Consider the following 26,271-nt stretch of genomic DNA (forward strand, 5'->3'; position numbering starts at 1 on the left):
ATAGACACGAGTGGCACGATATTCAGGAAGTCCATCTAGCTCCTTGGTTTCGCCGATGACATTGACATTATGGCACGGAACTTTGAGATGATGGCGGAAACGTACATCAGACTGAAGGCTGAAGCTAGACGGATTGGACTTGCCATCAACGCATCAAAGACAAAATACATGAAAGCAAGAGGTTCTAGGGAAGACAATGTTAGCCTCCCACCCCGAGTTCAGATTGACGGTGACGAAATCGAGGTGGTCGATGAGTTCGTGTATTTGGGCTCACTGGTGACCGCCGAAAATGATACCAGCAGAGAAATTTAAAGACGCATTAAGGCAGGGAATCGTGTCTACTTTGGACTCCGGAGGACGCTCCGGTCGAATAAAATTCGCCGCCGCACGAAGTTGACTGTCTACAAGACGCTGATTAGACCGGTGGTCTTTTACGGCCACGAGACCTGGACTATGCTCGTGGAGGACCAACGCGCCCTTGGTGTTTTCGAACGGAAGGTGTTGCGTACCATCTACGGTGGAGTGCAGATGGATGACGGAACGTGGAGGAGGCGAATGAACCACGAATTGCACCAACTGCTGGGAGAACCATCCATCGCCCACATTGCAAAAATTGGGCGACTACGGTGGGCTGGGCACGTTGTAAGAATGTCGCACGACGACCCAGTGAAAATGGTTCTAGAAAGCGACCCAACAGGAACAAGAAGAAGAAGCGCACAGCGGGCAAGGTGGATCGACCAAGTAGAAGGTGACCTGCGGACCAATTTTTGCAATGTGGACGATGGATGGTTCTCCCAGCAGCTGGTGCAATTCGTGGTTCATTCGCCTCCTCCACGTTCCGTCATCCATCACTTCCTTTTTCAATTGGATCACACAAATAGCGAAGCAGCAAACCGTTAAACTTTTTTAAAAAGGAACACCGTAGTAAAATATACTATTATTTGCATCATCGACAATTTTTGTAAAGTGTCCAGCATCAAAGTTGAGGAAGTGAATCATCGCTTCATCGCAAAATCAAACGCATTATTTTATTCTGCTGGCGCTGTAATCTCGATATTTGTGCTTCATTGGCCAAAAATAAAATGGAAGAGCCAAAATCTAGATGAGGAGCGATGATTGATTTGTATAGCTGTATTTTACTCACTTCCATAATTTTCTTGATGAAATTGTCAATGTGAGAGTTGCACTTAAGTTTGTCACGCCAAGATATGTAATCTCCCGAACGCGATCAATAGTCTCATTATCAGTTACAGCTACATCATATTAAATTCGACGATTTTTTTTTCAGTTTGTCTTTAAAATCCTTCTAAAATCAGCCATTTGTGGATGCTATTAATCTTGTCCTTAAATCTTCGAGGCTACTTTTCCATGCTTCTTATACAAGTGCTAAACCAGCCATGGATTTTAATGATTGAAACGTGTCGATCGATGCGTATTTCGTCCATCTATCCATCCGTCTGTCTGTCTCACCTCTCCGTTATGCACCCGCCATGATACGCACACCACACCTATCGCAATCTCGCGGGCGCACGCTTCGTGATTCTTATTTCTTGGCACCAATTTTGTCATTCACATGTTTATCATCTCTCGCCAAGTCAGCTAGCCCAGAGCTCGCCAACTGCTACCGATGGCTGCCCATATCGGAGCAGTAGATTGTGGTTTAATAAGAAACTCGGCATGGTCGGGCTCGGCTCGACGATGATGATTGGAGCCACCGCAAATGGGTAGGTATAAAACATGAGAAAACAACATCACAGCCAACGAAGCATAATAAAACAGCGCATTTAACCTCACCAAGCCTAACTGCGGAGCTGTCGATGATGATGATTCTCCCCTGTCTGTCGCGTCGTCTAAACGGGGACCGGTGGTGGTAATTAATTTCGCATGCCTTCATTAAGTTTCCATGGAAAGATTTCCGAATGGGGCATAAGACAGGAATCAAGAACCCACCCATTCCTAAAACGTCATCAAAATCGACTGCTGTGCAAGATCGCCATTACAGGTAGGTACAGGGAGAAAGAATATGGAGAATCGACAACAACTCACCTGTCCGCTAATATCCTGACCGGTCACTTCCTTAACGATCGTCTTGACGCTGGCCGACGTCAGTGGCCGGCCGGTCGTCGACGCCGTTTGCATCACATGGAGAACTTGCTGTTGACCTAGAAATGGAAAGGTGGGAAGTAGTAGAAAGGTTATAGAACAAGCGCATGTACGTTTTAAGCCTATAGACACAGTGTGCGAAAAGGCGAATGGAACGAAGAACGGAATTGAGCTGTTTAGGTGCTAGTTTTACTATTATATTATGAATTGGTTTTGAGGTGGGAAAGCCGTATTCGTTGTAGCTGGAATTGAATGTGATTGGACTGAGAAAATCGACGTGCTAGTATGTTGGTACCGTCGACGACATATCAAAACATCTAGATAGAGCTAGAATTAGGGCGTAACAGATTTTGTAAACAATTACTTCTCTCAGGATTTCTAGAAATAAATCTAGAAGACTTCCCCTACCCGATTGTTTACAAAAGTTGTTACGCTCTAATTCCAGCTCTATCTAGACATGATTTCAAAACTTTTACGACTGTCAAGTTCAAGCTCGTTTGCTTTTATAGGTATGATGCGACAGTTGCGAAAAACCTCCGTATACAGTACCGCACAAAATTAGCGTAATATGGAACAAGATGGGCCAGCTAGTATTTTTTTTTTTAATTTATTTGCTTGTCAATATCAACTGATTCAATGTAACCTCAATGATGATTTGATTTTCCTAACCAGCATGGAGGCTATATTCAGCATGTTGATGTTGGGGCCTCCCTTCGCTAACTCGGTAAAGGCGCAGCTACAAACTAGACCATGCTGGAGATGGCTGGGATCGATTCCCGGTTCGGTCTAGGAATTTTTCGGGTTGGAAAACTTCTCGACTTCCCTGCCACACAATTATACTAATGCAAAAATGGTACAGGCATCGAAAGCTCTCAATAAATAACTGAGGAAGTTGAAAGCACACAATCCAGCACGCAATAAGCTAATATGCGATATACAATAAGCTTGAAATGCGAGGAGGAAGTAGAAGGAGGAAAATTCTAGGGGATTTCTGAGGAGAAGTTCGAAGGTTTCTGAGAAAAGTTTTGACTACAGTTCAAAAACAAATCAAAGGTTACGAGTTTTCAGCACTGTTTCAAAATATTCCAAGGAAATTATTTCAGAGTTTCAAAGGAATTTCAAGAAGAATTTCGAGGAAATTACGAGGTCATTTTAAGAAGAATTCCATAATAATTATGAGCAGAAATTCAAGATAATTTATGATTAATACTATGGAAAATCTAATAAAAATATAATTTATGTACTTGGAGATGCTTACCGTCAAATATCATACTTAAATTGGACATTTTATACGATAGATGGCAACAATAGCTGCAATTTTCAAACCTAACGACTAGATGCATACGTCAAATGTTGGACTTGAGTGTGTTTCCGCACATCGGAGGTACATGAGCGAATCAGCGATCATCCCTTTTGCCAATGGTGGCGAGGGAAAACGTCACTCACCCTTACCCCCCCTTAAGGGTGAGTTTGATATAGGGAACGCTCGATCCGTTTCGTACCTTCACCAATTTTGATTGATAAGAAGGCGCGTCTTTAGAGAGTCGCAGAATTGTTCAAATGATACGGGACATCAGAATTCAATGCGTATTCTTGCGAGAAGAGCAAGTATGAATGATAGCTGTATCAAAAACGACTAGCTTACTCAGAGGTCTACTCATTTTGCTAAATGAAATTCCCTGTGTTTTCCAGGAATTCAACGGCAAATGTCCAGGTTTTTATAGATTTTTTTTTAAATACCTACATTAAAAAATGTGCTATTTTGGGTAAAACAATTAATTAAGTGCCAGAAACGTGTTTACTTAACTTAAGTGCCATAGGTAAAGGCTCCTTTAGTTGCGGTACGTTAGAAGCGTTAGGTTCCTATAGTTGTGTATTGAGTCTCCATACACAACTATAGGAACCTAACGCTTCTAACGTACCGCAACTATAGGAGCGTTTCCCCTATATAATTTTAAAATAATAGCTGTTTTTCCATGTGTAACTTATTTGATTATGGTAAGATTGTACGTTAATAACAAACATAAATAACCAAGGTCGTAGGGGAATGCTAAATCTGGAATGAACTGGTTATATTTCAAACAAAGAGAACTTTAGTTCCAGGAGTCAATAATTTGTTTTAATAAGGTATAAATCGCTTTATTACTAAGTCAATAATAACAAAAAAATTCAAATTTGTTTTGAAATTTATCTATCATACTCATAAAAAATCTTAAATTTAATTGAAAAAAAAAGTCCCATACAATTTGCTCCATAATACTATAGAAATTATCGATGGAAAACTTCTTGATTCACTCCTCAAATAAACTCTCCTTAGTATTTAATATTGTTCTCGTAAAATTCTCAACGAATTATCTTCTGAATTTCCTCTAAATTCCACACAGAATTCTCTCCGAGTAGTTCAGTAAATTCCATGAAATGATCCTCAGAATTCTCAAAGAACTCTTCTTTGACTTCTCTAAAACAAAATATAGCAATATCCTTCAAGTATTCCTTTAAAATTTCATTTCCTTCACGCAGAAAAATACGGCATATTAGAATCAAAAATATTAACGCTTTGATTCAAATGCAAAATTTTTGTCAAATCAATAAATATGTTTATTTGATTCTAATACAGGGCAGAATTGGTTCTAAAATATTTACATTAGAAACAAAGATCTTGGTTTTAGATTCAAAAAATATGCCTTTGAAAATGATATGATCTCCGCCATTTTATTAAATCACGCAAACGGAAAAATGGACTCGTCGGAAGAAGTCGTCATTGAAGAGTTGGAAGTGGAAACGCTAGGTGTGGATGAATTGGAAGTGTTAAAATTATTGAAATCGTTTGAGTTGTGCGATGCTGTAGTTTGTGCTTTCATTGGTAAGAAAATTGATATTATATGTACTATGAAGATTCTAATATTTGTGATTATTCCAGCAAACCGATACACTGTCGATATTCTGAAGTTTATCGAACGGAAGGAAGTGGAGGAACTAATCCAGCAGCCATTTTTAGCGGAAAGAACTAAATGCATCCACGGAATCAATGCATGGAGAAAAAGCCTGGTGAGTAAACCGTAATTTATTAAAAGAATCAAATCAGCAATGTCTTATTCCTTTTAACCAGAATCTTCCGCCGTTGGCTGAATCAGCGCCGTCGCCTTTTCCACCTACGCTTCTCGCCATTCATGAACCAGACGTAACAAGAGCTGACTGTACAGCAACTTATTTGCTGCAAACATCTGCAAGAGGCAAGGCAATTCTAACAAAATATCAAACGAACAAACTTCTGACAAGATCTGACAAGCGCATCATAACACAAATCGTGGTAGACGGTTTTAAAGACCGTTTTTCAAAGCTAACTGCCTCCGAATTGCAAGACAGAGCAGTTGAGTTGAGTTTACTGTTTCCAAGTGAACCACAGGTAAGATTTTACTTATTTTGCTTTTTTTCAGCTATGCACTAATTATAAGTAATTATTTAATAAAACATCACTTGGACCGTTCTTAATATCAACACCATAATCGGGTAGGGGAAAGATTCCTCTACACGATGATGTTGTTGGTTTGCGTGGGCGGCCTTCGCTTTGTCAGGCAAGGGCTTAAGAACGGTTTGTTTACAAATGCTGATGCGCCCTTTTCTATTGTTAATCCAGCTTTCAGCTGCAATCTTATTAGCTCTCTGCATATACGAAATCCAAGTTTGATTAATGTATCAACAACAACTCACACTAATCAAAGTCTTTGTTTACTTTCTCTACAGGAGAGTTGGTATCAACCTGCATGGACGACCGATGGCTCTGGGCGGAGAGTTAAACTGAGAAAACAAGCAAAAGGAACCCTACGTGACCGCAACATCAATTACAGAGAAGATAAAGTGGAGAGTATTGTTCAAGGAACGAGTCAAGCCGTTGTTACAGCATTAGAAAATCCTGCATCAACGAGCGACATCACCCAAAACGATTGTAAGTTTCATATATGTTAACTATGTTAGTCAATAACAAAAATTCTCTTCAGTAACGGAATATCAACGGACCAAAAAATGGATTATCCATAATCAGGACGACTGGGATGAAGTAAAGAACAAGTGGAAGCAAACAACAAAGCCAAGATTGCTTGAATTATTGGACAACCAGAAACGAAACACTGCTTCTATTTTGGCTGAGTATCCTGTGTTGAGACACCACCAAGCTTATCAATTAGTCCAAATCGATTTTCAACAACGTTTTCCGGAAAAAGAAAAACTTCTTTTCGATCGATGGGAGTCATTTGTGAGCGAAGTTTTTCCTATTTTGGAAGTTGAAGTAACGGATACGGTCGGAAAAAGCTTACTAAGTTTTCTGAAAGCAGATGACATCTCTAATGGTAAGTTGAAATTTAAGTTAAATACTAATCTACATTGTTCTCATGTATTTTCGTAGATGGACGGGGGCTCATAACCATCTGGCTGCTAAATCACATCTTGCCAAGCCCTATTCTCAGGACACCGGGAAAGAATCGTTGGAAACCGTCCATAATTGAATCCCGAGAGAGCGTCGCAGTTTTGATCAAGGATTTGGCAGAGCTTCAAACTACACTTGCCAAAATATTCAAAACATTACAGACGAGAAGTGTCGATCTAACTCCATTCATTGTGGTTCACGGGGAAGATCCGAAAAATCCTACATCATTTTCAGTTTGGAACAACGTTATCTCATACAAGCTACCGAGCTTTCAAAAAGCGCTTGACGTGTGCTTGAAACTCTATAAGTCGTATGGTATTTCCTTCCCACGACAGTCATCATCAGTTTGGAACTTATTGGCAAACCTGTTGTTCGATTTTGAGATTCCCCGTGAACAAACGAATGTCGTAGCATTGTGTACTTCACTGCGTAACAGTGTTCGACAACAACAACAACAACAACAGTAATAAAAATGATTCGATGTGTAGCACGACGATGCAACTGGACATCGCAATCGATTCATCGCTTCCACGACCATATAAATAAATATCATGGTAACCTGGACGTATACGAATGCAACATCGGTGATTGCACTAGGAAATATAGTGTTAAATCTTCATTCTATCGGCACTTGAACAAACACTTTGAGGAAACCAGTAACACGACAAATGAGAGCACAGCACAACAGCATAATATCGAAGGTTCTTTTGCATATGCCGAAACGCCCACACCAAAACACAACACAGTCGAAAAATTGAAAGTGACATGGAGGATACGCCCCCACCAGATGAAACACAATGCTCGATGTATACAACCAATCTAAATCTGATGGTCAAACGAATGAAAAACGCTTCAATCCATTTTTTTTTTTTTTTTTTTTTTTTTTTTTTTTTTTTTTTTTTTTTTTTTTATTGGGTATCAAGCTGGAGCTGCGTGACAGCTTAGTTTTCAAGACTTGACCCATTTGAATAAATTTTGCTTCTATCTTTGACAATACAGCAGAAGGACTAGCCTATGTTGGCCGCTTGAACACTGGATTCCGTATGTATTGTTTCAAGATAGTTATAGAAAAAATGCTGTGACGTGTGCGCGTAGATACATCCGCGTAGTAAACCGATTGAATAAGTAAATCCGTTTCGAACGAAATATCTAAATTATGTAAGTTACGAAAACCGCGCGAATTCCGAAAGCCGTGCGAGACAACCGAAGCGAGAAAAAAGGCTTATTATCATTTAAAGAGTGCCACCAAAATAAATGTGATAGCCTATGTTGGCAAGTTGATTAATTTTGGTTTCCTCCCTAGATATTCTACTTACTTACTGCTGAGCTTTGTATCAAATTAGTTAATTTAAAGAACGTATCAATTATTTCAAGATTTCGCGACCGCACCGAACAAATTCTATGAGCTCAAAAGCGTTTGACAAACTTTACCGAATTGCGTATCACTTCTGCGTAAGCTCCGTAGACGTAGGCGCGTTGAATCCGACAGTCGACAAAGGTTTAACCTGTACCAACACCGCTTAAGGAACGACCTCAAGTCAGTGAAACCGTTTATAGCTATACATCTAAATTACGTAAGATACGAAAATCGCGCAAATTGTGAACGCCACGCGAAACAACCGTAGAGAAAAAAAAAAAAATTATTATCACTTAAAGAGTGCCACCAAAATAAATGTGATAGCCTATGTTGGCAAGTTGATTAATTTTGGTTTCCTCCCTAAATATTCTACTTATTTTACTGTTGAGCTTTGTTTCAATTTAGTTATTTTACCGCACGTATCAATCATTTCAAGATTTCGCGACCGTAACGAACAAATTCTATACTACAGAAGCTCAAAAAAACTTTTGGTGAGCTCTACCGCATTTGCGAATCACTTCTGCGTAAGCTCCGTAGACGTAGGCGCGTTGATTCCGACAGCCGCGAAAAGTTAAACATGCATCAATACCACATAAGGAAAGATCGATTTTACGTATGGTTTAGTTCATAGATTAGCATTGACTGCTGTTTACAAATGTAAGTACTTGAACACTAAGAAATAAGTTAACTCAAATGCTTTAACCGCATATATAAGAGATTTCGCGTATTGAGAGAATTATATAGTAATCGAGTACAACAAACTCAGGGGAATACAATACCTCCAAAAGTTTAAAAGCTATTAATTGTCACATACCTTTACTTTTACTTATTTCCTAAACTATTCCTCTCCTTGTTAATCTGCTTAATAGTATTGGTCTGCCTGCGTTTTCTTGTTAATGTTCAAACCTAAATAAGAAGATTTATTCTACAACTTTAAAGGTTAGTTGCCTCCTACGCGGACCCCCCGCATCCTAATTCTTTTGTTAATCTACTTAATGTCATTAGACTTTCTGAAGTTTCTTATTTAAGTTCATTTGATGATTATGATATCTCATTAGTCTAATTTAATAAATTATTAAAAGCTCTAATTCACCTAATCAATCATAACCCATGCTTTATAAAGTACCTGCACTTGTGCTTGTAATCTAAAATTAAACGTGTTTCAAGTACTTTTGATTTAAGCCTATACCTATTTATTATATCTTAGTTCAACCCAGGTAACACCTTCATGTGACTAAAATGCTTCATTTTGAAGTTAGTTTCCTAGCTGATATTTACATTATATAGGGTATATGTTCCAATTACGCTCTCACGTTTCCACTATGTCGCACCACAAAAATACATATGGGTATGTCACAATAGAAGCACACCACAGTGGAAATCCCGAGCCATAGTTCAAACACTTATCCCAAATCAAAATGAAGCACATATAAGATTATTTACAATACCATGTCCAAAATGGTGTTTAACATTGTTCCCTGAGTAATACCTCAATGAAAACGACAATGAAAGCTTGTCACGCAAATAGAAGGAGCACCGATGGGCACTTTCTGAAATACTTCAATAGTATAATTCCCTTGCAAACCCAAATAAATCTATCGTAAAAAATAAATAAAATAAGAGTGATTTGCGGCAAAACCCGCCAGTATCACACCCAACGTCAGTGCCTATACGTAAGCGTACTACGACGCGGCTCTCAATAAAAGGAGTAACAAGTGTGATACTATCACTGCTAGACTAGATCTTTGGTTCTCTCATGCAGTGGTTTATCAGAGAGGGGAAGCTTAGTAATCCCCATTGCCTGCCCATGACGCCATTCTATCGCGGCATGAGCCAGCAACGCCGACCATAAACCTACCGTCTCCAACACTCCACTAGCATGAAATTAAGCCCGCCCACCAACAGCAAGGTGCAAAAACTAGCCAAGGGGAGGGGAAAAACGCTTCAATCCATTTTAATCTGAAATATTTAAGTGCAAACACTCTTCCAAGGAAAGTTGTTTTCGATGTACAACAAGACATTCAAAACATGTTTTTAAATCCGCTTAGTAACATAGTTAAATTAATGGAGTCTTCAGGTTGTATTACGGCAGAAGGGAAAATAATGTTCGATGAAATATTTGCAAATATGCATAACAGCGATACAGAGTACAAATTCGTTGAACAACTGAAGGCGAATGATTTGTATGCAGAACCGAGAGAATTTGTACTCAGTAACGAATTACGTCCGGGTATTGTACGGAATGCGCAGCAAATGAGTAACGACCCCATTACAGGTAAAATAATAATGTAATATAGTTGACTACATGTTTGGTAATTAAATTAACATAATATATTTACATTTTTAGCTATTCTAATGCCTTTGAATTTTCAACTACGGAAGTACATGGAATCAGATGGTGTTATGGATACTATATTAAAGAGCTTAACGCCTTCGAGTGATGGATGTATCAGAACCATGGTTGACGGTAACCTGTGGAAGCAGCGCACAATGTACTCTGACAATAAGTTGATAGTGCCTTTGAACTTGTTTTTCGACGATTTTACAACTGGCGATACCGTTTCACCGCATGCGGCTAAAACTTCTATTTGTGGGATTTACTATTATGTTCCCTGTTTGCCTGCTCACATTCTGACAAAACTGTCAAATATTCATGTATGTAGCTGGATTTATATTGTCAGCGGATAGAAAGGAATTCGATAACAATTTTCTTTTTCGTAATCTAGTAGATATACTAATTGAATTAGAGACAAACGGATTAGAGATTAACTTCAAAGGAGAGAAAATAGTTATCCATTTCATGTTAGGATTCATTACCGGTGATAACTTAGGACTTTCTGGTATCTTAGATCTAGTTGAATCCGTTCGAGCCAATTATTATTGTCGTTTGTGCAAAAGAAACCGAAACCAGAGAGAAAAGGATACTACCGAATACACCGAAACATTCAGAACTGTAAAAAGCTACGATGAAGATTTAAACTTGGACGATGTATCACTTACTGGTGTGAAAAAGAAGAGCATTTTTAATGAGATTCCTTCCTTTCATGTTACCTTCAACGTTTACTTTGATTTGATGCATGATCTTTGGGAAGGCGTGTGCATTTATGGGTTAGGGCATTATTTGAACTATTTTATTAACGTTAAAAACACATTCTCACTTGACGAACTGAATTTTAGAAAAAATACATTTGTGTTCGGAAACCTTAATTCGTCCAATATTCCAAGCGATATTAAAGACATAAATATCTCTAAAAGCAAAATCAAAATGACTGCAAGTGAAATTAAAACGTTAGTTAACTTCCTTCCACTCATCATAGGAATGTTAGTACCAGAAGAGGACGAGGTTTGGAAAAATTTTTGTTTGTTGCTTCAAATCTGTCACATTCTCATGCTGCGTGAAATATCAATTGAATACCTGGAGATTTTGAAAAAGTTAGTAGATGTTCATCACTCACAGTATTTGACATTGTTTAATGACACGTTAAAGCCCAAACATAATTTATTACATTATGCTACATTTGTTATGCAATCAGGTGCTCCTAGGCATCAATGGGCTATGCGAGGAGAAGCAAAACATCGAGATTCAAAACAGTATAGTAGAGCTACTAACAACAAGATAAATTTGTGTAAATCTCTAGCAATTAAGGCCGGATTCAAATTTGCGTCCAGCGTGTTAAATGGTAGCTTTTTGGAACCAGAAATAGATTTACGGGATTCGAAAATAACTATGTCACCACTATTTGAAGAATATAAACACCTCTTAACTACTTACGATACGATTAATGATGATGCTATACGATATGTGGATAGATTTAAAAAGCAAGGGATGATTTTCATGAAGAATGTGTATTTTTACATTAGGCAGCGTAATCTCATCAGCATTTATGAGTTAGACAAAATAATATTAGATAACGATGAGCAACTAATATTGATTTGTTTCAGGGTTCTGTCCCGTAAATTTCACGATCATTTGCAGTCATTTGAAGTTAACAAAACAACTGAAAGAACAGTTATCACCAACATTAACATTCTTGAAATGTGTACAATCAATCTGCATAAAATAGAAGAAAGATTGTTATTTAGATGCTGTAATTATGTAAATATAATAAATATTGTTTGAAAACCAAAAAGTATCATGAAAGTTTTAGTTAAACAATAGGGCCCTACTATGTAAATCGAGTCGAGTGACACTTCTGGTCGCTGGTCTATTTTGTTATTACTTCTGTAAAACCAAAATAGACCAGTAAGCAGAAGTGACGCTCGACTCGACTTACATAATAGGGCCAATAAAAATTTAAATATTACGGTAAATCAAGTTATTAGAATCAACAAAAGGTTTCTTAAAAACAAAAAACCATTTTTTTTAATCAAAAAGATTTTTTTTTGTTTCAAAAAAGAAGCGCATCATTGAAATAAAAATAATTGCTTTGTTTCAAAAATTCATATGATAGATTCAAATAAAAATGTTATTGAATCTACTCACAGTCATATGGAAGCTTGATTGTAAAATCAACAAACATTTGCTATGAAACTAATAACAAATATTGTTGATTCAAAGAAAATTACTATTAGGCCCTGATTCTATAATAATTTTTGTTGAATTCAAAGCAGTTTATTTTTGAATTTAAAAGCCATTTCTCTGCGTGTTGAAACTTTCCTTAGAATCCCCTTGGAATTATCCTCAGAATTTTCATTGAATTATTTTCTGAATTACCATTGGATTTTCCTTCTTCTATTGAAATGCTACTCACAAGAACCTTGGAGTTCTCCTCAAAATTACTTTGCCATTTTAGTCAGAACTCTCTTGGGCTTCTCTTTGGAATTATCTTCGAATCCTCCTCAGAAGTCTGTTGGAAATTTACTTTGAGCCCACCTCATGATTTTATTGGGATTCTACTCAAAACTACCATGGAATCAGGAGTTCTACAAATCTAACATCAAACATCACTTCAAGTTTTCCTAACAATTCTTCCTTTGGAATTCTCCTCTGAATTCCCTTATCCCTTGCAGTTCCTTGGAAATTCTCATCAAATTCATCAATTAAAGCTGTGAAACTTTTGCAAGCCCCTTATTAAAAAATTAATCTGGGTTCTTTCAAAACATTTAATGACCGACGTCTTGAACAGTTATTTTCGTTCCAGATTTTTGAAAATTTCTCCGGGTTTTTTTTCTAATCCATGTTTTAGAACCCAAAAAAACAATTGAATTTTTAGAATGTGTTTTGTTACTGAAAGTAAATCCACTTTAGAATTATTATGTTCAATGAGTAAAAGTAAATAAAGAGGAATATAAAATTAGTTTTGTTTTGAAATTCATTGGTGATCTTCAAGGTTGCAAATACTAATTTTAGCTAAAATAATGTTTTTCGGAATAATAAAACCAAAAGATGGTATGATGACATGTTTTACTTGTAACTTACAAGAAGAGGTTACAAAGTATGCGTTTGAAATATAAAACCTGTAAATTTTGCTCTCCATGAGTCATAATAAGCGATTGGCTGATCGCTGAGTGAGTGAGTGAGTGTGTGAAAAATCGCTGATTGTGACTCTCATGAAGTGAAATAAACAGGTTTAATATGTCAAATACATTCTTTGCAACCTCTTCTTTTATCTTACCAATTCAAAATATGATCAAAATATGATTTAAAAAAAAACATTGTTTTAGCTGAAACGAGTATTTGCAACCTTGGTGATCTTCAATATATTTTATTCTTATACGTACCTAATACTTAGAATTCCAGGTTTTCCAGGTAAAATAAAATTACTTGAGGATTTCTGGTTTTCCAGGATTTTCAAGGTAGTAGACACCCAGTAATTACACAGTAAAACATAATTTGTGGCATCGCATCAAAAAGCATGCACTTCACATATGTCGAACAACATGTGCGATTGTACATCTACCCGGTGTGCAAATGTAGCGTATAACCTAACCATTTGGTAATTTTTGAAAAAACTGGCGTTCGTTGCCCGAAAATCTTTTTCTATCTCTATGACTTTGATGTCCGTGCTAGGGCAGTTTGTTCTCACGACTGACATAGCCCTTCCATTCAAAGCTGATATAGTTATGATTGTCAGCATGGGTACTTAAAAACGACGTCCCTAGCGACGTCCTTGTTAGGGAAGACACCAAGATTTATTTCTAATGCTAAGCTCTATCCATGTGGTTCTCTGTGCAATGTTACTCCTTGGACCCATCTTGTTCAACCTGTTCACCTCCGATAGGCCGCCTCTCCTTGATGGTGGATCGTTGTCCCTGTTCACAGATGACACATCCATCGCCTATAAGGGTGGGGTCATCGGAGCTCTGACCGCCAAGCTTCATTCTGATTCTGATCAATAGCTGTGCGGCTTCTTCCTCCTTCTATGGATGGTAATGTGGGCTGCAGCTCGTTGCTTGCTGGCAAGGATTAATCAACCAATCCAAGAAAGCGACATTTTGAGGAGAGCTGCATAGAAATCTAATTCTGAAAATAGCTCAAACAATTCGTTGCACAATTTCATGCTAGTTTGACTTGGATTTTGAGGGAATTTCAAAGAGTTTCCGACAAGAAATTTTGTTTTGTTCCTAACTCCAAGCGAATCTGTAGAAATTTCAGAGAAGGGAATACGAACGAGTGTTTCAAGAAAAATCCAACATAATTCCAAGAGATCCTTTTAAGGGCATTTCGAGCAGAATTGTGGGGTGGCATCCAAGGAAATTTTGGGATAATACATTCTGAATTCTGATTGGCATACCAAAAGATTTCCGAGGAATGTTCCAAGCAAATTCTAAAAAAAATGGTGAGAAATTCTCGTGAGAATGATTAGGAATGCGAAGATAAATTAGGAGTGAATTTAAAGAGTTTTCTGGAAGCAATTCCTAAAGTGTTCTGCACAAAATTCAGGGATTGTTATGGATAAAATCTCTAGGGAATACGGGACAGAATTATAAGATGATTGAGGGAATCCTGAGAGTAAAAGTAATTCTGAAGACTCTTTGGAATGATTCTAAACAAATCCCTGAATGTTTTGCGCATTGGTTGCAAAAACTGAACTGTTGATTTGCAGTATGGCATGGCGCACCGTTAAGCGTTCAGTACTTTTATTTCGGTTTCGCTGACGTTACCGCTTCAATCAGTTCATTAGAACGTCTAGGTCGTTGATGAACGACATGTGAACGATCTCCCACTATCCCATGCTCAACAAAATTTGACACCAAACGACGAATAGTGTTGTCAGACGATGCCTGTTTGCCACGATATATAACTGAAGTTTCCAAAACTTGTCTACTCAAGTTAATCGGTTGATAAATGTTAAAGGTATTCAATGTTTACATACCGACATAAAATATGGCGCACCCTGTACTAGTGTTTTGTGGACATTTTTTTCATGAAATACGGCATGGACCTCTAACCCATGCAGAGCGGTCCAGTAAATGTCGAATTGAACAAACCATTCGATAAATTTATTAGAATGCAAAAAATACAGAAATCACGTGTTGCAACAAACGGGAAGGCACTGCATTTTTCTTCTTCTTCTTCTTCATTCATTTATTTAACGTCGGTCTCTGTTCCGCAATCTATTACCAATTAGAAATACTCAGAAGAGATGGGCGGAAAAAACAAAATACAATTCGGCAGCAGGGATTTGCACCTAAACTATCTTGCAACCCTTGCTAGAAGCTAGCATTTCACATGACTTTTATTTTTGATTCGATTTACGTGCAAAATAATAATTGATTGCATCGCAAGATTTTGCACATTTCTTGGTGCCATTAATTAACCAACTAAGATTAGTTAATCAATAAAGTTAGAATATTCCTTTTGATTCCAAAAACTAGTTGAATTTGAGAAGCACACGAAACATAGAGGTGACTGAATTTCTGTTCGATTGCAATACTCTCAAATTGAAACTAGTAAGAATAAGAAATCCTCGGAAAAATTCTAATGAGAATGTTCGATTGGCTCCAGCCCAGTGGCAGGCGCTTAGGCAACATATTATACGGTGACAGCGGGCCCAGCACAGCAAAATAAATGTTTTGAGCCCGGGACATGCTGCCTACTGTCAAACGCTGCTGTTGGTATAGGCCTTGTCACTGGCCTGATTGGCTCAGATTTTAACAGTTCATTTGGCTCAACACATTCTCTCTGCCCATCTGAGTATTTCTAGTGCCAATCACCGACGGACATCGATTGCCATCCATTGACGGTAATCGAATGTGCAGGAAGGTAGCTTCCACACCTGCGTAGGATATCGCACCCATTCAAACACACATAGGCCGGGACCAACGGCTTTACTTCCCTTCCGAAGGAAGACGTGACCAGAGATGTTTATGTCTAAGTAAAATCCCACCGACCTCGGCTGGGATTGAACCCAGACCCATTGGGGTATGCCTACCACTACACCACCGGCGCCGGCTCACCGCATTTTTCTAAATTCGCAAATTTTAAACTTGGTAAGCGCCTGTCAGTTCAAGCAGTAACTAGGATGTTAACACAAACAGACGTAATGCTTTAAATAAATTTTACTTAAAAATATCACTAATGACATCTCGCGAGCTATTAGCGAAAAAAAGCTTGCTTGCCAAATCTCAAACAATGTCGCATTCAAGTTCTATAGAACGTTTAATGCGTGTACGACGATTGAGGAGAAAGCGTTGCGTCTGATTGTCTGTGATGTTACTATAATTCAGTGACGTCATCCTAACCTCAATCTATCTGTTTAACAACTCTTGAAACGTAAACAATTGAAAATATATTGCTTTAAGGTGATTCCCTGTCGAGTCCACAAATGGCCGCCACGTAGGATATAATAATGCACTTCCACCTCGAATTTTCAATTACACAAATCTCGGAAATTAGTGCCCCATTTCACCTGAAATTGCTACTGCATGTATGCTGTAGCGGCGCAAACGTGGAGTAACAGTTTCATTGTGATACATATCGTGGAAGCTGATCCGAAACACCTTAATAGATACAAATATGTGAAACCAGAAGATTCTATGGATTTTGGGACCGATTTGCATATAGATATGCGTCTAAATTACCTTTTTAAAGTTGTTGAGCAGGTCACGCGAGTTAATTTTTTTACGAGTGGGAGGTTCTTTTTATAAAAAGCTACCACTAGGTTTCGTCGTCAAACTAAGACTCCTTTATTCAATATAATTAAACCCTACATGTCAGCACCTGGTTTCCGTGGTTGCTATCCGCATCCATATCGCTGAGCTAGCTGTTGCCGGGCCCGCCGAGTTCCGCTGATGTAAGCTTTCCATACGTCGTGGACTTGGTGCATGTTGTCAAAACATCCATGCAATAATTGATAGCAATGTGTAAAATAAATTGCAACCATCTCGATATAAATCTAAAAATAAAGGGCTTACTTAAACGCTTGAAGTTTTCAGCAAGTTCATGATCCGTTTCTTACCGCGACCGGATTCGTCCGGTGGGAAATCGTAAAAAACAAATTTCCAAAATTCTGAAAGTCATTTCAATCCCAATTGCAATAGCTGTAACATCGCAATATTTAAATTTCATTTAGAAGCTAATTTTGCGAGCTAACCAGGTTTATAATGAAGACCTAGAATATCATTTGAATCTTTATTCAATCATAAAAATCTAGATAGAGCTGGAATTAGGGCGTAACAGCTTTTGTAAACAATGACTTCTCTCGTTGATTTCTAGGCATTAAAGGCACGCCTACACAAACAAACTGCACCATCGGGTAGGGGAACTCGATTTGCCAGGGAGAACCATGACTTTCGAAAAATTATCGAGAGAAGTAATTGTTTACAAAAGCTGATTCGCCCTAAATCCAGCTCTATCTAGAAATGTTACTTCAAGCAATAAAAAAAATCATTTAGTTGATTCTCTGATCTATAGGGTGTCCCAAAAAGTATAAGCACACTTCAACTCGTCGCCATTTCTCGCGTCACTTTTCAAATAAACCAATCTACATTGATCGATTCTCTTCGCCGACTCTCTCTTTCGTTAATAACTTATTTTTTTCCTTGATTTGTTTTTCGTCGATCTTGTTTTCCGTGCTGAGCACCAATGCTACCTATCAACTCATCAACTCATGAACCGGGACCAACAGCTTTACTTCCCTTCCGATGGAAGGCGTGATCAGAGGTTGTTATGCCTCAGAACATCCCGGCGGCGCCGACTGGGATTGAACCCAGGCCTGCTGTGGTGAGTGGTAATCACGCTTACCACTACACCACCGACGCCGCTTTCGTTAATAACTTGGCTGCATCCATATTCCGGGCTAATTTTTCTACATAGTCTGTTAAAAGAAAGTATTATAAAGAGGGTATTAGACGATAAGAATTGGGGCCTCCCTTAGCTCAGTCGGTAAAGGCGCAGCTACAAAGCAAGACCATGCTGGAGGTGACTGGGTTCGATTGCCGGTCCGGTCTAGGAATTTTTAGGGTTGGAAAATTTCTCGACTCCCTGGGCATAGAGTATGATTGTACTTTTCATTTTTCATTTTCATTTTATGATGTACAAGGGGGTCAGGGGCCATGTCACCGATGTGAATATTCACACCATCCATAGTACACCAGGGAAGGGGAGAGGAGTGAGCAACACAGCATCTTTACCCATGGGGGTTAAAAAAGTTCTGCGAGGTATACTTATGGTAAACCAGCTGCTCAGGGATTGTAGAAAGGAAAGGGTTGGGTAGGTTTTGTGTGAAAAGCGCATAAGTTATTATCGTATCGTTGAAAAATGGCCTCGTTTGGTTTGCGCTCTCGTCACAGAGCGCATTGATTACATCACACCGTCAATGAAAAAGAAATTAAAAGAGATTGAAAGAGATTATTAGTGAGTTTTAAACTGTGATTTACCTATTAGAAATACATTTGTAAAATTGTCTCCGTGTACTGAACAACCATCCCTCTCGCCCTCCCACCGCCTAAACGTCTGAAGGAGTGTGACGTCAAACTCCGTCATCCATTCAATCAGCCGGAGAACGAAAGAGCGTGCAATGAGCGTCAGCGACCCTAATAAAGGGTGGGGAGCACCATACATGAACGATACCACAAATCGTGCCACCGTACCACATATTGTTTGGATGATAACCCGAATAGGTTGTTAGGCACTCCTTATGGTTATCGTTTATGCGGGTGTTTCAAAGGATACATCTAATCAACCCTCTGTGCGACCCAACCCGTGCAATGTATTTAATGTTGAGAGCCTTGTGTGCCTTATCATGAGTGGTCACGGATCTGGCAATCTTCACATGACTATGCTTCCCGGTGACGACGACTACTATCTAGCCGGTTTACAATAGGTTTTATACAAGAGTACTAGAATAGATCGGAGTATACTTACAGTTTTCGACGTTCCCATGTACTCCTTGTTTACCTTCAATACTACTTCCTTCTCTTGTTGTATTGTGTTTCTGGATGATGGATCCTCGCTCCGGAATGTCTTCAAAACTGGGGGGATTTAAATCGCTCCTCGTGCACAACCCTTCCAGATGACCGAAAGAGCGCTCAGTCCGATTGGTCTCACCCGATATTCTTGAAATATTTAACATTTTGAATAAAACATTGCCATTTCGAGACTTCGTGTTGTTAGTTTTCTTGAAGGTCTTGTGTTTAATGCTTGATTTGTCTTTCGCTTCGTATTTCTAAGAATTGACTCTATAAATAGATAAAAAAAAAAAAAAAACAAAAACAACGCTTCCCGCCCATAAGCTGTAGACCGAGTGCAGAATCTTTGTGATGATACTTTCCAAACGTGCATATCCATAGAAATAAATCTAATTCAATAAAGGATTGATTTCTACTGCGACTAAATTCAGCATTCCTACTAAAATATCAAACGCTGTACTTAATCATTTGTTATTAGTATAGAGCAATAAACAATGTACGATGATGATTAGTCTGTTGATATGCTTTTATAAGCGGGTTCAAATGCACTTTTGGTAAGTATCAACACTGATCTTGCAACACTAGTGTGCATCTTTCCAATGTGGTAAAGATCCAGATCAGCCCTGGGACCTGGTAGCCTAATTAAACTACCTCAAGGTTTTGCCAAAGCCCAGGGGGCATAGAGTATGATTGTACTTGGCACACAATTATACTAATGCAAAAATGGTAGCAGGCATCGAAAGCTCTCAATTAATAACTGTGGAAGTGCATCTAGAACACTAAGTTGTGAGCACGCAATAAGCTAATATGCCATAAGCTTGAAATGCGAAGAAGAAGAAAAAGAAGTAGACGATAAGAATAGCTGAACATATTTTTGGAGCAGAGTTATTAACGAAAGAGAGAATCAATGAAGAGAATCAATCAATGTAGATTGGTCTATTTGAAAAGTGACGCGACGTGACGGGTACTATTTTGACCTGATTATTTGTCGTCAGTGCACTACTCAAAAAACAAGGTTGCTTGGTACAAAGCAAACATTGTCCAATACGTGCCAAAAGAGATGATTCCTCCGAATTATCCGGAGGTCCTAACAATCGAAATTTGATCGGTCCTTTCTAAGGCATATCAGCGGAAACACTTTAAGACAGCGAATTCTATCGAAGATTTTGAAAAAGACTGGATAAAAGCGGTCAAAATTATCGCCAATGAATCTGTGCTGAAGATCACGGGCAGCGTCAGTTCAAAAGTTTGCTCCTTGGCATACGATTAAAGAAACTGTGGATTATTTTCATCCAATTGAAAAAGAAAACTATATAGAACATATCGACAGTGAGCATGCATAAGGGCATAACAGCGAAGATCGATTCTCTTCATCGATCTTCTCATTAAATTGCTACATCTAAGGGAAACAATTTTCTGAAATGTATTCAATACATTACTGTAACATCAAAAGCAACAACAATCGCACCGAGAAATGTTATTACAAGCGAGTTATTAACCAGAGTTGCGACCTATCACAATCATGATCGCCAAACAGCTGATGGTAGTAACGCTTTGTACATTCCTATCAATGTGCTCGTCGAAGCTCTCTCCATGACCATCCATCAAGTTGACGAAAGAAGTAAAAAGCAACTGATGCATGTCGTCTTCTGTTGTGATCCATCACCGATCTGGTCATTCCCGACAATCACGATACTCATCTGTGCTCGTTTTGAAGCAGTTGCTGATTTGCTTGCTTATGTGAGTGTGTTGGTGAGTGAGCCCAACAGCTTCCGTTTAATGTTGCCTGCTTTGTTTGTAACTCACACAGTCGCGCCTGCCGAGACGAACTTGGAATGCGTAGGCATTGCTTTCATTTTCTTCTGTCGTTTCGCCTTTTCTCATGATCGTACTGCAGAAGTCTTCACTGTTTTCGTTGTGCTTTTCATCATCAGCAGTGAGTGTAACGTTTTGCTTGTGAGCAGCGACCATTACTGGTGATTGTTGTTTGTCATGGCTCTAACTCTCACTGCGGGACAAAACGATCTGTCAGCGATAGTCGGTTGATGCGAAGACGAGTGTCACGTGAGTGTCATGATATTTTGCATCACTGTTATTAACAAAAGACAAAATCGACGAAGAGAATCGTTCATCGCGTTTACGCCCTTATGCATGATCACTGTCGATATATCTCGCGCAGCACGAAAAAAAGGGCTTATCATTGTTGATCGATTCTCTTCATTGATTTTCTCTTTGATGAATGCGCGACTGTAAATCGACAGTGAGCATGCATAAGGGCGTAAACGCGATGATGATTTTCTCTTTCGTTAATAACTCGCTAGATTTAACGTTTCTTGGTGAGTTTGCTGTTGCTTTTGATACAACCTGTTACAACTCTGCATTGAACAAATTCTAGAAAATTGTTTAGCTTAGCTGTAGCAATGCAAAGAGAAAATCGATCATCGCGTATACGCCCTTATGCATGCTCACTGTCGAAATGAATTTTCCATTGAGTGTGTTGTTTCAGGCGCAAGCTAACATCATCTACTGTCGAACTGTGCTGCGAGCTTATAGTACGTTCAGACTACAGAGTTATAACATGTTATAGCTCTATCTTGATGGTGGTTTCTGTGTTGCAATTAATTGGCAACCGTTATAACATGTTATAACTCTCCAGTCTGGATAGCGTTTTAACGAGAACTTCGTTTATGTAGCCGTGGTAAACCAAAGAGAAAGTCGATGAAGAGAATCGATCAACAAGGATAGGCTCTTTTGAAGTGTTACGCGAGATATATGAAATAAAAAATTGAGTTCATTAACATAACGTTGCTTTATTACAATCATAAACTGTGCTTATACTTTCTGGGACGCCATAAATCAGGCTGTTAAGAACACAATAAGGTACATGAAGTATTTAGTAAAAAAAAATCATCATCTTCTCTTAACTCTTTACTATTATTGCATTTACTCAAAGGCGCTCATGAGGTTTAATTTGTGTTGAACATGGCTGGATCGAGCAGACGCACCAATCTACTCGAAGGTTAAATTTTGTCAGCCGCAATTAGGGGTAATATCTATTAAAAGACGCACAAACCCCTTGAAGAGGTTCAATTTTACAACATCTAACAACGTCTAGCCTTTGTGGAAAATGATTTTTATAAACCTTCAGGATCTCAGGTTGGAGGATCTCGCTGAATTTCAATGAAATACTGCCACTCCCGCCATCGGCAGCTACCAACGAACATCTCAGCGAACAACATTCCGATACCCAACAAAATCCAGGTTCTCGGAGTGCGCCTGGACCGAGAGCTGAGGTTCAACGCACACTTTACTGACACTAAAGCCAATTGCCGTACGCGACTAAACCTCCTGCGAACACTCTCAAAACCACACCACAGCAGCAACAGAGAGATCCTACTAAAGGTAGCCAAGCCCAAGTAACATTGCAAGCTTCATAGAGGTTTTATAGCATTCTACAAGTCTAAATCATGGTCTACAGAACCCGCATACAACCAAAATTGTTACTTGGGAGGCCACCGTAAACAGTAGACTATTGAACTAACCTGCCTCTCCAAAGACTCTCTAACCACGCGTCCAGGCCATCAGGATCGTCGCAGGTCTTCTGCCCTCTACACCCGCTGAATCGGCATGCGTTGAACTTGGTGTACTGCCGTTCCAATATCAAATCGCCGAAACGCTGAGCTGCAGAACATCCAGTTACCTAGAAAAGACCAGTGGGAACCACGAGGTCTTTCTCCTCAGAGAGGGGAATAGAGCCCTAGGAAGCCTGGTCCATCAGGAGCTCCCACCTGTGTCCAGCTTACACTGGATCGGACCCAGAGGATGGACAGAACCAACCCTACACGTTGACCTTTCGATTGCCAAGCACTTTAAGGCAGGTGGAACAACTCTCACGCTATGCACAGCCACCTAGCGGAGCTACTCAGAACTAAGTATGCCAAGTTTCAACACCGCTTCACGGACGGCTCCAAGGCTGCGGGAAAAGTAGGATACGGAGTAGCGGATACGTTCAACAGTTTATTCTTTCGACTTCCCGATCAATGCTCTGTCTACTCGGCGGAGGCCGCAGCCATCTACTTAGCCATCACTACGCCCTCCGATAAGCCCATTTGCGTTCTAACATATTCTGCCAGCGTTTTATGTGCCTTGAATTCAGCAACATCAAAACATCCCTGGATTCAAGGCATACAAAAGACCGCACCACCGAACACCTCATTTGTCTGGGTACCTGGCCATAGTGGTATACGCGGTAACTGCGAAGCGGACCATCTCGCCGCCACTGGGCGCACCGGCCGGATGACTACCACATCTGTTCCCATTTCAGACATAAAAACATGGGTGAAAACAACCCTTCGAGACGGCTGGTACCAAGAGTGGGTTACAAAAAGGGGACCTTTATTAAGGAAAATAAAGGACGACATCTTCAAATGGAAGGACACTACGAGTCGACGGGAACAACAGGTCCTATCTCGGCTCCAATCTGGACACACCTGAGTAACCCATAATATGGGCAGCGCTACATCTTTTCAGAAGTGGTGCGACACCTGCAACACTATAATGACTGTCGAACATCTGATCGTCATCTGCCCCTGCTTCCAGAACAACCGGGTCCACAACGGAATCCCGAACAACATACGCAATGCCCTGTCTAACGACCCATCCACCGAAGCTGCTCTAATAACCTTTCTTAAAGATGCTGGATTGTTCGATAAAATTAAATCACCGACCCCCTATACCCCGATTGACTTTAGACTGGATACCACACAACGATTATCTGATTACCCTTTACGACCACTGCCATCCCTTTTATGAACCGCCAATCACGCTGAACAACCACGAAACACAAACGTTAACAAACTCTGTAAAAACCACTATGTACCATAAAACCCTAAGCACACCTATACCCAGGAGAATCCCCTCAGGGTTCACCGAAAAAATCTAAACTACGTTACTAAGGGAGTCCCCTTCAGGGGCTTTCGGAGATGAACCAGCCTATGGCTGAAAATCTCCTAAAGAAAAAAAAATAATGAAATTCTCTGAGATTCCCTGATTTCCCAGGTCCAACAATGAATTCCCGGATTTTACAGGTAGTCGACACCATGTTAATGGATTTTTGCCAAAAGACCTCTCAAAAAGATACAAATCTTGCGATAGATTTTTTGATGTTGCGATTTCTTTGAGATAAGGTAAGATGCATAAATGACGTAGCATTTTAGGGTGTCCAGCCATGGAGAAAAATACGCTACAAGGGGAAGGGGGTCCAAAGTTGGGTTGGTGCTTCATTATAGGTTAAACATTGTTTTACGTTTGATGAAGCACCAACGTTGGACTCCCTTCCCCTACATGGCTGGTCACCCTAAAATGCTACGTCATTTATGCATCTTCCCTAATAGTAAATTTATTGTTCAAAATTGGCACATACTTCTTTCTTAGTGCCTTGGTTGGGTTTTGCATTAAATTTAAAATTTAATTTTGTTTTAATTCTTCAGAATTTCTCAAAAGATAAGCACCGTTGTTGGAAATTCTGTTAGAATTCTCATTAAATTTTACCTAGTTGATAGTTATTCAAAATAATTTAAAATAAATTCAATAAAACAATAAAATAAGCACATATTTTAGTGTTCTGATTGATCTCCAAACGATCAACCAATAACACCTAAAGAAACAAACCCAAATAATTAGCACGTAAAAGGTAAAACAATGACCCACCAACAAATTTAGCAAAAGGCATAGGCATATCATTTCCTATGCTTCATTTTGCGCTCCTATTCGCCGGAGTCAGCAAAAGAGCGGCGGCCGAGCTTATACTACTCCTACTACTCGCACTTCCTCGCGTCCAGTCCGGACCCGTTCGAAAACAATTATTATTGCATCCTTCTTGCTTTGGCTTATCAGCGCTCTTTCCCGACTCCGTCGTGTGTGATATCGTGGCAAATCGTGAATCGAACAGCCATAAGAAGTTGAATACGAAAGCATACGATAAAACGCAAGACAAATTACGAAATTGTTGTTCCTCTCAAAAAAACACCCGACCCATCGAAAAAACAGAACGTCAATTTTTCCTCGAAACGAAGACGTCGTCGTCGACGATGGCACGGTCAAGGCCACTTTTTCCCACCTCAGACTGGCGCTATTGAAGTGAAAATTTCTCCAATGAATCCCCACCACAGGACCCACAAATGACCATTTTTTCAAACTAGCCAAAATCGAACGAAAATCCCATACAAATTCCCCCCGAATTTGGCGGAGAAACAAGAAGACGTCGCACTTACCATTGGGATCCTGTATCACGATGCTGACCGGTTTGTTCTGGTGGGCCATCCTGGCGGACCCTGGCAAACGACCACCCCCTGCTGGGAAAGGGGAAAACCCTCGCTCCTAGTGTCGACCCGACCCGGAGGGAAAATCCGACCGAATAATCAGATAACTTTTCCCAAACCGCACCACAGTAATTTCAAAACCGAGAGCACACACAAAACCGAATGTTCAAAATGGCGATCCGCAAAAAGCGCACCCCGTGTAGTACCGATTTTCCAACGGGCTTTTCCACCGCTGAACCGGGACCGATTTCTACACTTCCAACGTCCACTGAAAGCGAAAATTCCGCACTACCACCGGGCACTGTTCCGATTTCGATAGGTTCACTACCGCGCCGGCTAGACCGTTCCGAAGATTGCACTTTTTATGCAAAAATGTCCGTCAAACGATGCCAGAGCTACAACTCGAGTCCAGTTCGGCGGGTCTTTTTCTCGCGGCTGGCTGCTGCTGCTGCTTCGCGATGCGATGTGTATTTGAAGGAATACTCGCTCGCTACTCCCCCTCGTCGATATTCACAGCGAATCTCGTTCTTCTCCCCGTGTCCACTTCCACTATCTGCGTCTTCGAGCACCTTCTTGCATGTATTTTTCGAACACGGTTCGACTGCTGCTGCTCTGATGATGATGCGAAGGAGGCGCATATTTTGTTGACAGTTCGCGAAACGAATAAAAACAGTCTTTCGAATGTTTTCGATTCGGAGCGCGAGCGTCACGCGTCA

At 39.7% G+C, this 26,271-nt stretch overlaps 2 protein-coding genes across 2 annotated transcripts in view; one reads left to right on the forward strand and one right to left on the reverse strand.

The window, feature by feature from the left end:
- The window catches only part of Dp (transcription factor Dp), a 54,025-nt gene extending 27,887 nt beyond the window's left edge, over positions 1-26,138 (reverse strand). The window contains exons 1-2 of the mRNA XM_065234658.1: positions 25,508-26,138; positions 2,047-2,162 (exon numbers count right to left, since the gene is read on the reverse strand). Coding sequence (XP_065090730.1) covers positions 2,047-2,162; positions 25,508-25,556 — 165 coding nt within the window. The 5' untranslated portion in view covers positions 25,557-26,138. The remainder of the gene's footprint in view (positions 1-2,046; positions 2,163-25,507) is intronic.
- On the forward strand, positions 4,665-6,735 carry LOC135711593 (uncharacterized). The gene is made up of 5 exons (XM_065234468.1): positions 4,665-4,966; positions 5,024-5,151; positions 5,213-5,509; positions 5,848-6,049; positions 6,102-6,735. Exons 1-5 carry the CDS (start codon positions 4,801-4,803, stop codon positions 6,503-6,505), a joined length of 1,197 nt encoding a protein of 398 aa, XP_065090540.1. The 5' UTR covers positions 4,665-4,800; the 3' UTR covers positions 6,506-6,735.
- Positions 26,139-26,271: the final 133 nt, after the last annotated feature.

The sequence above is a fragment of the Ochlerotatus camptorhynchus genome, unplaced genomic scaffold (assembly GCF_037179485.1).
Source record: "Ochlerotatus camptorhynchus isolate MF236.1 unplaced genomic scaffold, CSIRO-AGI_Acam_v1.1 ptg000434l, whole genome shotgun sequence".
Classification (NCBI taxonomy): domain Eukaryota; kingdom Metazoa; phylum Arthropoda; class Insecta; order Diptera; family Culicidae; genus Ochlerotatus; species Ochlerotatus camptorhynchus.